General features: G+C 34.5%; 1 protein-coding gene and 1 long non-coding RNA gene across 2 annotated transcripts in view; one reads left to right on the top strand and one right to left on the bottom strand.

Moving 5' to 3' along the window:
• LOC117100725 (potassium channel subfamily K member 16-like) overlaps positions 1-10,181 on the top strand; it is a 51,248-nt gene extending 41,067 nt beyond the window's left edge. The window contains exons 4-5 of the mRNA XM_033240517.1: positions 30-260; positions 10,048-10,181. Coding sequence (XP_033096408.1) covers positions 30-260; positions 10,048-10,181 — 365 coding nt within the window. The remainder of the gene's footprint in view (positions 1-29; positions 261-10,047) is intronic.
• LOC117100717 lies at positions 5,057-6,518 on the bottom strand. The gene is made up of 3 exons (XR_004444166.1): positions 5,963-6,518; positions 5,442-5,520; positions 5,057-5,168 (listed from the first exon to the last, which is right to left on the bottom strand). It is a non-coding gene; the product is annotated as an uncharacterized LOC117100717 (long non-coding RNA).
• Positions 10,182-10,779: the final 598 nt, after the last annotated feature.

The raw sequence follows: 10,779 nt of genomic DNA, 5'->3' as shown, positions 1-10,779 counted from the left end.
TAATGAAGTCATTTTTGTTTCCATTCCAGGCTACGGTCACATAGCACCCATGACGATTCATGGTCAGGTGATCTGTATAATGTACGCACTTATTGGGATACCACTTATGCTACTGGTTCTAACAAATGTTGGTAGAGTTCTTGCAAATACAGCTAGACTCCTCTTTAGGATGTACTCTAGTCAACTATGCAAGAAAGTTCGATGCCAGGACAGACGAAGCCAGCAAAGAAGAGCAAGCAAAAGAAAGAAATCTATACAAAGTTTGTACATTTTTTAAAATTATTAATAGAACTTATAATAGTGCCCATATCCATTTCAAACAGCTGCTCAAGGTGCTTTTTTCCCCTGGTCATTTGAAAGCTGCTTTTTACTTAATGAACTGATGTTATATCAGGAAGGTAATAAATACTTTAGTTTAATATCTCGTTCTATAGCGGTACATTAAAATTTCAGCCTGTTTTTAATCCTTCTCGGTCAGTTGAAATGTAAAAAGTTACTACAATCTCCATCACTGATTGGCTGTTCCACCTAATACACTCCTGAGTTTGTAATTTTTGAATAATATAGCATTAGGTACAGTACATATTCTGTACATCAACATCAGCATGTTTGTACTGGCGAACGGTATTTTTCATTTGCCGCTCCGAAATTATGCAACTCTTTTCCACCTAATCTTAGATCAACTTTTGGTATTACATTCAAGACCCTCCTCAGGACTAAAACCTATCTCTTTAATCAATAATTCTTATATCTTTCAGCACCAGTGACAAATGATTTTTGTAACAGGCGCTATACAAATTATCTATGTAATTATTGGCTTTTCTCAGCAGTACTGGGTAAAGCCATTGTTTTTGTTGTGATTTTTTTTTCTTGCATATTTTTCATATCTTTTTGCACTGTTTTTTTCTGGTGGTCACTTTGTTCACTTCCCATACTTAGAATTGTTCCTTGCTTTTCCGAAGCATAGGCCATAATATCAAGGATGTGCTTCCTATTATAGTGTCAATCTATGGTGGGGTGTGCGTGTGAGGACCAATTTAAGTCAACAGTCTACACATATTTCATAAACCGGTCAATTGATGTGAATGAAACTTATGGGAAAGTTTAATCAAGTTACAAGGAAGAAATTTTCATGTGTTAGTGACGATCCAGTGAAGGGTGTAAATTTGAGGACCCAGCCTAAATATCTCTTTAAAAAAAAACCAATGGCTCTAAATGAAACATATTCTATAATACTTTGTAAAGGTCTTGTAAAAAATGATTAAATTTTTGTGATGATCCACAGTATGGTGTGGAACTGAGGACCATTCAATGTAAAACAGACCACACCACATTTCGATCAACTGATCTGAATGAAACATTCGGAAAAAGTTTAACCAAGTTACAAGCAATTATTATGTGCTGGCGATGAATTAGTCAAGGGTGTATTCAAAATTCAAAATTCTTTATTCAATCTACACAATCAGTAGCAGCCGAAGCTGAATTGTAGCATTGTATTTAAAAGCTTTCCTACCAAATATAATACAATTTAAAATACTGTACATAGAAATAAAGACCATTACAGGAAAACAATTACAAGAAGCATAATGAAAAACATTTACAATAAAAGTAATCATTATTATTAATATTATTATTATTATTATTATTATTATTATTAAACAGATGGAAAAACACACAAAAAACAAAAAGGCAAAACTACAATCACAGCAAAACAGCAACAAATTAGGGGAATAAAACAGGAAAAATTGAACATTACCAGTGAAATTGGAAGGAAAGTTAACAGCAAAAAACATCAAGATTCTAAGAGCCTGGTCAAAGCTGGAATTGCACTGTTGTTATATCGTTCTATATTAGTGCGTCTCTTTTCTACGATTATTTCTAAGATGCATGGTGTGAGTGGACAAATTTGGTACAAACCATTTACTAAACCTCTCAGATTTAGGACATGAGTCAGGAAATTGTTTGCAGATTACTAATCTTCTATCACTAAGTCGGACTTTTATCTAGATACAGATCCACTTAACTAGTTAAAAGTTTGACGTGAACCAGTCAATTATAGCTAGATAAAGGCTTAAGTCACTTAAAGTTAAGTGACTTAACTTTACTAGAATAACAGTAACTTGCTTAATGGTAAAGTCGGCTCGGATTACAAGGACACGATTACGTAACGTAGGTATCTAAGCCAGCGTTGTTGTGTTGTACCACCATTATCATCCTCTCGCTGGCAACAGCTTACTCCAACAATGCTAACAACAGCAGCTAAGTAGTCTCATTAGTCTGGTTTTCAGAAATTATTTTTAATATTATGGGTAAAAACCCAGCAAACGTCCGTTTTACGATGTTTGCTGAGTTATATTACAAATATTACAAATGACCTTTGCCCTTTGCATCGTCGACCAAGTATTAATGTTAGAAGTCCGATTGCATACGTTTTTCAAAGTGATAATGTATATTTTTCATAATAATAAATTCAGATTTGTTGTATTTATTTATTGACAATTCAATCTTTTCAATTTCTGCTATAATAGTCGCTATTAATGGCAGTTACAATGAACTACCACCAACATGCAGTCGTTAAAATGAGCGCACATCTTTACGATGACGAAATAAAAAAGTTTGTTGAAGTTAGCAACTTATTTGACACCGCGAAGCTAGATTTTCGCGAAGTGAATGTAAACAACACAATTCAGCGTTCTAAAAACTGAAAAAAAACCAAAACATAAAACAAAAAACAAACAGAAAGGTCTATACAGACATTTTAATGAGGAATAAAACAATATTTTGTTAAATTGGAGAATGCTAGCGATTAAATTAATTTAGTTTTTATCGAAGGTAAGTTGAGCTAGGGCCTAGCAGTAGTCTATTACTATAATTGCAGTAGATCACGCTGCTGCACTCTCGGTTGGTTCGTACTACCTGGTCGCCTATATATCAATGGCAGAGGATAGCTAGGCTAAGTAGTGGAAACTGACACCTGATCTACAGTAGGTTACGAATTTGTCAATTTTTTTACGAATACCTCTTGGTACTAGAGGTTCGTAAAATACAGTAGACGTTATTTTTAAACAAGCTTTTCCACCATGTGATGTCGACGGCCTTGAAGCTGGCTGGCTGTTTATCTGGCTCTAACTTGGCATCGAATGCAACTAGGGAAAAATCGTATCATATTTCAAGATTTAGATAAGTGACTTAACTTTGGACGTGAACCAGGCTTGTGTATCGAGCTACTATGATGATAAGGGATCCCTAAGATCATCTTAACTGCCCTTTTCTGAAGAGATTCAATTGATGCAATATGTTCTGAGAAAGACAAAATGCCATAAGGGTATACAGTATTCAACACATAGAATTACTAGTATCACAACCTTTGTAAATGTTGTCCAACATTTCAATCATATAATGGCAAGTAGACATTCCACTAATTCAACCAAACTGGTAAGGGTCAATATTAGGATGAATATCTGCTATAGACATTCACTAATAAATTCTTCCGTCTGCAATTTTAGCTAATTGAGCAGTAAGAGATATGGGCCTAAAATTATCAATAATTGCAGGTGCTCCCAGCCTTAGGGAATGCAACAATGGTTGCATCCTTTCACTGTTGAAGGACAATACCTTCTTTAAAAGAGGTACTGTATTAAGAATATCAGTAATAGGGGGACTTAATTCACATGCAAAGTCTTTGATGATTTTATTTGGAACATTGTCTGGCCCTATAGATTTGTTGATAGCGAACTTTGAGAGTTTTTTGTACACATCACACAGGTTAACTTCCAGTGGACGGTTTGTGGGCCTAAAACATGCAATTTGGTGAAGGTCAAACATTGCCCTGTTTCGGCAAATTTCTGGTTGATAGCCTCTGCAATCATACGGAAGTTGGATGGAGGGATTCCTGGTACACGTATTTGCGGTGATTGCTTCAGTTTATTTGCGATCATTTGAATGCCCTTGTGCCACTTGGACGAGTCGTTCTGTTTCAGCATTTCTATGCAATCCCTATAAAACTGAATCCTCTCAGTTTTTGCTATTTCAATGATATTTTGTCTAAGTGATTTTTTCCACCTGGTTGATTTTCCTTCAGTGTAAAAGACTTTTTGCCGTAACGCAATCGCTTCCTTAAAAGCACCATTTAGCCAATTATATTAAAATATACTAGTAGATTCAAGTAGTTCTTAGTAGAAGTATTCTACTCTTAGTAGGCTTAATAGGCTGGTAGTAGATTTTCTTATCTTGACTACTAAGGATTTTAAGATCAATTTTATGGCTACATCCTGACTACACAAAATATATAGTTGATAAATAGTTACTGTCTATAATTAGCGACACAAGTAGTTTTATTATAGTTGTTCAATTCAATTCAATTCAATTCAATTTATTATATCATTTGCAACGCATACATTACATCACATAGAAAATATTGTGGCTCTTTTTAACATGGACCAACGTCCAATTCGGCAAACAATGAACAAAGGGAAAAACAGTGAATTATCAGAGCAACGGACACAATGAAATGCTATTGTATTGCATTGAGGGCCCGGATGGCTGACGGAAAGAAACTCTTTTGGAACCTGCTCGTTCGAGCATAAATTGACCGATATCGACGAGAACATTATAGGCTATATCCTGATTACCTATGTGATCATCTTAATAATTATAAATGGATCCACAATTACTATTATATATATCTGTCTCTTATACACATCTAGATGTGTATAAGAGACAGCAACAATGCTGTGTGAAACAATGGCTGGATCTCGGTGGAGATACAAAAATGATAAGCAACAGCTAAAAAGTAAACGTAAGTAAACAGCCAGAAATAGAACCAGAGCTTTCGGACAACACTAGTCCTTCCCTGTCTCTTATACACATCGAGATGTGGATAAGAGACAGGGCCTAGATACTGCAATATTGTCTCTGGTGTAGTTACAGGAAAACATGTAAGACTGAATATATCACAGAAATAATTTAGGCAAGTATTGTCGCGATTCAGATTTCCTAGGATTAATGTGTATTTGTCAGGATACCACGCTAAATAATGGAAGTCCGACGCAACTTGTGTGGGTGATAAAATTCTTTATTCCTTGACTATGACGTCAAATCAGTGGACATCAGAATGGTGAAACGTGAATCAAATTATATACAAGACAAAGTAAGACAAGACCAGACCCCTGTAGATAAAAGGGGGAAGTAAACAAACAAAATTCATTACATCATTAATGATGCAGATCTTAACTATTAACTTCAGTTCACTGCTTAAACCTTTATAATCAACAAACATAATATATCAGAACCATATAATTGCATAAAGTACATCATCATCAAGTATAAAGTAAATAATGTAAATAACAAAATATCAAAGATCATCATAGCAAAACAACAATATATCAAGGATTCATTATCATGGCAATCATATAATATAGCATTCGGCTATCCTGACTTACCCAATCTTAGGTCATATACAAGTTTCTCAACAACTCTCTTAAACTCGTTACACCGTAACTGTTCCTTCTATACAGTAGGCTATAATCAAAAGAGGTTCTAATTACTTATCTAATAATTGACAACTGCAATTTGTTATAATGTACTTCATAAATTAAAACATATTGTATATCGTAACCTCAAGATCTATGGGTGTCTCCATCTAAGTTTACAAAGAAGGCACCAACTGTATCTAGCATCAAGTAATAATCTAAAGTTCTGATTATCATCAAATCAAATCCTGTAGTTGTATTATACAATATAATATACACCAGTTATTGTATCTTTCAAAAGAGTAGTGTAAGTCTACAATGCTTCTGTTCCCTAATATTCTATCAGATTATCAATAGGTAACCTTAACCAAATACAGACACAGGGTCTGTAATTGTAATAAATACTACTACACAATATATCAATAATAATCTACATCATGGTAAATATCGTTCTGTAACTAAAGTGTTAACAATACAATTATATAACGTACCTTTCTTCGAATTTTGATTGCTTTTATACCCGGAGATCTCAGCTCCCTCATTACCATTAGAACATTGTGTTGGTAATGCCATAGAGAAAATTATTTTCTCTATGGTAATGCCTTCCTACTCAAGCTACCCAAGCTAAACTCAAGCCAAAATGACTTTTAACTTAATCACTTCTTAATTATCATTACGCCTTAGTGATTAAATAATAAGGACTATTTAAATGTAGCTCCGTAATATATGCAAATGTGGTGTTTAACCCAAGCATACCCAATATAGTTTATATTATATAATCATACCTCAGCCAACTGGCTCTAATAATTTGCATGATAAAGGACTTGGCTACTAAGTAAGTGTTTAACTGCTGTAAAATGGCGATATATAGATATGTTGTAATATATGGCTACAATACATATATTTTTATTTCCCACATATACAATCATCATTATCATTCGTTACAAAATTGTGACTATCATAATTACTTCGGATGTTTTCCACAAACCTATTTGTTCTAAAAACGTTACTCTCATGCATATTCAAATCCATTTTACCTAAATTTTCCCAGTATTGTTTAACCGTTTGATTTATAACTTTCTTGTCGGACACAACAGTATTAGATTCAGGGACCCTAATACAGTCAACAAATTTGTTATTACAATTACCTTTAGATCCTCTTAGATTTTTCCAAAAATCTGCATATGAGGGGCCACCTTTGTTGGCAATATTTATGGACCTTTTAACATTCTTCTCAAGAATCTTTTGTTTAATGAGAGACTTTTCATAAAGACGCTTCTGTTGATATAATTGCCAAAGGTGATTACTTTTAACCTCATCTTGGTCGTTCTTTTTTTTTTATACTGCCTATGGAGCCTAGCGGCATTTTTTCTTTCTTTGATAGCAGCATGTACTTGTTTATCAAACCATGGTTTCGATTACTTGTTAACTCTTTATTCCCAATACCATCAGTAGCTGCAGTAATAACAATGTTTTTCCAGGAGTCCCAGAGAGTATTATCATTATCAAATGAATTAACATCCCAGTTAGTAAATTTATCCCTCAAAATATCATGATAATATGTGAAATCTTGTTCTTTTTGTATGTCCCAAATTATCTTATTAGAATGCTGAGCGATGACATGCTTGTACTGGCTATTAAGTGACAATAAAAGAATGTTATGGTCACTACCTAAGCTATGTTTTCTTTCTTCGTCAATTAGTAATTCAATAACATAATTCATTAAGTTTTTAGAGCATAGAATGTAATCGATTGAGCTTTGTTTATTAGCCCTAAACCAGGTTATTTTTCCATTACAGAAAGAGGATGAATTGAGAATAATCAGGTTAGAATTATCTCTAAAATCTAACAACCTTTCACCATTGGCAATTACATGACCTATTCTTGCATTAAAATCCCCCATTATCATAATAAATGGATCATCATTCGCATTAAAATTTTCAATTTGGATAATTTCAGATAGTAATTGGTTATAGAGTTCCTCTGTAAGTTCTACATTACACCCCTCAACAGGGAAATAAACAACTGCAATGTACATAGGTTTATTATTTTTAAAGCATACTTTGACCCATAACCTTTCGTAGTTATCGAACATACAGTCAAGTGCATTATCATCTAGTATTGTGATGTTATTTGAAATATAAATACCCAACCCCCCCCCCACCTTTACCAACTCTATTTCTACCAATCCAGTGATAATTATCAATATCCACTGCAATTTCATTTTTAAGAAAGGTTTCTGCTATGCCAAAAATTTGAATATTATCATCATTTAAGAATTTTGGAATTTCAAATAACTTAGGACGAAGTCTATTTACATTATTAAATGCAATTTTGATATCAGCCATTTTATCATTATCTTTTTTACCCGTATTACACTTTTTACCTCCACGTCTGTGCCGATGTCGAATTTGTTTCACATAAGGACTATGCTCTGTTTTTTCAGCATGAAGATTAATTATGCTAGAACCATTATCAATTTTATCAGTCAAGACATTGTACCTAGTAACAGAAGAGAGTTCTTTGTCGGAAGAATGTTCTGTATTGTAGACGAAATCCTATTTGGCCCGGTATAGTGTGGGTTCAAATTCGTCGTGATTGTAATATTGTGAGTTGTGTCTAGTTGATGGTGACTGTCGGTTCCAGTTCCCCGACGGTGTATGATGCTTGTTTGTTGTGTTCCGTCGGTTCCAATCCCCAGAGGATGTACGATGTGGGTTGAAGCTCTCTGAAATCTTGTGTCCATTGCTGGTGTTATATACAGGTCTGTAGCGATAGCATTCCCATGAGTTGTGGTTAAGCATACCACATTGCGCACAATGTATCCGATGGTTATTACTTCGCCGGCGATGCCTTTTGTTAGGTTGTGCTGAACCAGATTTTGTCAGACGTGTGTTAGATGCTGGAACAATTTGGTGTACAGCATTTATATTGTGTAGAAGTGTACGTGTTCCCTGCTTTGTGAGATGCAAACCTTCTTTGTTGAGATTGGTTCGGACAATTTCTCCATTTCTCAAAAGCAGCGACTCATCATTGTCGACAAGAAAGCAGTTTTCAGTGTTCTTTGCTATGGTACGAATTGATTCATTAATCTTGACCATGCACGCAGTTGGCAATCTGAGTTGTCTAACTGGGGACAAACAGTAGACAAAACAATCTTAGATGCGGGACATTTTTCCTTAATGTCCTTAACCATGCTGTTGTAATTTGTAATACCGTCTTCTAGTTTCTCGTTTGATGAACAGTTATTTGTTCCAACATGGAGTATGACAGCTTCTAATTTATTTGAATTTAGTCTGTCATCTAATTGCCTATTTTGGAAGCGGAGGTAGTTGGTATTTGTTGTTTTTGTGCATTAACTCCAGAAGAAGTTGTTGTGTGATGTTGATGTGGAGCAGCATTTCTTAATGAATCTTCTAGACTCCCTATTTTTACCACTTGTTCACTGATAATATTAGATAATGAAGAAATCTCTTTATTTAGATCCATTATCATTGATTCATGGTCCGAGTTAAGTTGTAGGAGTGTTTTAATTGTCCGAGGAATATCCTTACACAATGGGCACAACCATACCTTTGGATTTGATGCTGGTTTAATACTCAGACAAAGTCTGTGATAACGTTCCTGACATAAGGCACATTCTAGCGGTTTTCCTTTATCCATATGACCAAGTTGACAAGTAGCTAAACATTGGATTCTCGACATTGTCACTTGGATTGAACTGGAAGCTGAACTGTTATCTATGTTACTACTTACCTCCAGTACTCGTTGAAGGCATATCTTCTTCAATGGTTGGCACATTCATGATGTTACTAATACTAGCCGGTTTAACCATAGTTTGTTGATTTGGCGAACATAGATTAGTAGCCATGTGTATCAGATCTTCTGTTAAGCTATGCTAGATAAGCTAAATATACCTCTCCGAGTAGCAGACCAGCCCTACTGTAGGCCTAGGCCAGTAAAGCAGTTAGCGTGGGTAGTGGCTCGTCGCCTTCGAAAATGGCGGTATTCTAAACAAAGGGCCTCTAGCTAGACTAGGTAGTCTTACCTCCGTTCAAAGATTTTATAGAAGTTATTGATGAATATTGTGATGATTTTGCGTTGGTTTCGCTGATCCCGCTTAATCACAACGTTGGCCTTCACTAGATGAACAAACTTTAGTATATTTTAATACATACTTCACAAATTATAAGCGATTTAATGTAATTTTTTCCCGAGCGGTTATTAGACGCGTCCGCGTCTAAAAAAAAAAAAAAATTAGCAGACTTAGATAGACATTAAAGTTATTGGAACCTCATACATTCTACTAATCATTTATATGTTCAATTATATGTTAAATTGGCGAGGATGTAGTATTTCCTTGAATTCTGCTATTGAATATTTGTTAAAAATCAATAATTACATTACCTTAGCCCCGTCCCTTAATTTGTTACGTGCGCGAACGAAGATTGAGTGTGACGTCAGACTTGTCCCACGGTGTACTATACCGCTCACGCACGCTGTGAAGTTTTTGTAACCTTTTTTTTTTCGGCGCGACGAGCGAAACTGGTAAATCATTCTCTCAATTTTCGTTCAGTGTCAACAATGGCTTCTATAACGCCGTATAAGTTCGAAACATACTGTACTGATGATGATAGCAGCAGCAATGAAGAAGAGGCAGGAGGAGAGAACAACAACAATGAAGAAGAACCAATACCCATTGGCAAGTAAAACATAGGAATTCGATCCAACAAGTCAACTCGGCCACAGTCAACTCGGCCACAAGTCAACTCGGCCACAAGTCAACTCGGCCACAAGTTAACTCGGCCACAAGTCAACTCGGCCACAAAAAGTTTGGCTACAGTNNAAGTCAACTCGGCCACAAGTCATCTCGGCCACAAATCAACTCGGCCACAAGTCAACTCGGCCACAAGTCAACTCGGCCACAAGTCATTTACTGGTACTACATTGTACTAATTGTTATTATTATTGCTCTTATTATTGTTGTCATTGTTGTTATTATTATTGTTGTTTTTTTTACCATTAGTTTTAATATTAATTATTAGTCTTAGCATTAACATTATATATTGTTCAAATTTTTGCTGATATTATTATTATTACACATATATATAGTACATATATTTATAGTACCATATAAATAATAAATAATTTTTTATTTTTTATTATTATTATTATTCATATTATTATTTATTAGTTTTAGTATTATAATTTTAATAATAGTAATTTAAAAAGTTGTTGTTATTGGCGTTTTCTTAGTATTTTTCTTATATTATTATTATTATTATTATTAATATTATTGTTGTTGCTG

The sequence above is a fragment of the Anneissia japonica genome, unplaced genomic scaffold, assembly GCF_011630105.1.
Source record: "Anneissia japonica isolate Jap-2015-1 unplaced genomic scaffold, ASM1163010v1 scaffold1430_len515961_cov162, whole genome shotgun sequence".
Classification (NCBI taxonomy): Eukaryota; Metazoa; Echinodermata; class Crinoidea; order Comatulida; family Comatulidae; genus Anneissia; species Anneissia japonica.
Note: the sequence above shows the minus strand (reverse complement) of the source record. Positions and strands in the feature narration are given on the sequence as shown.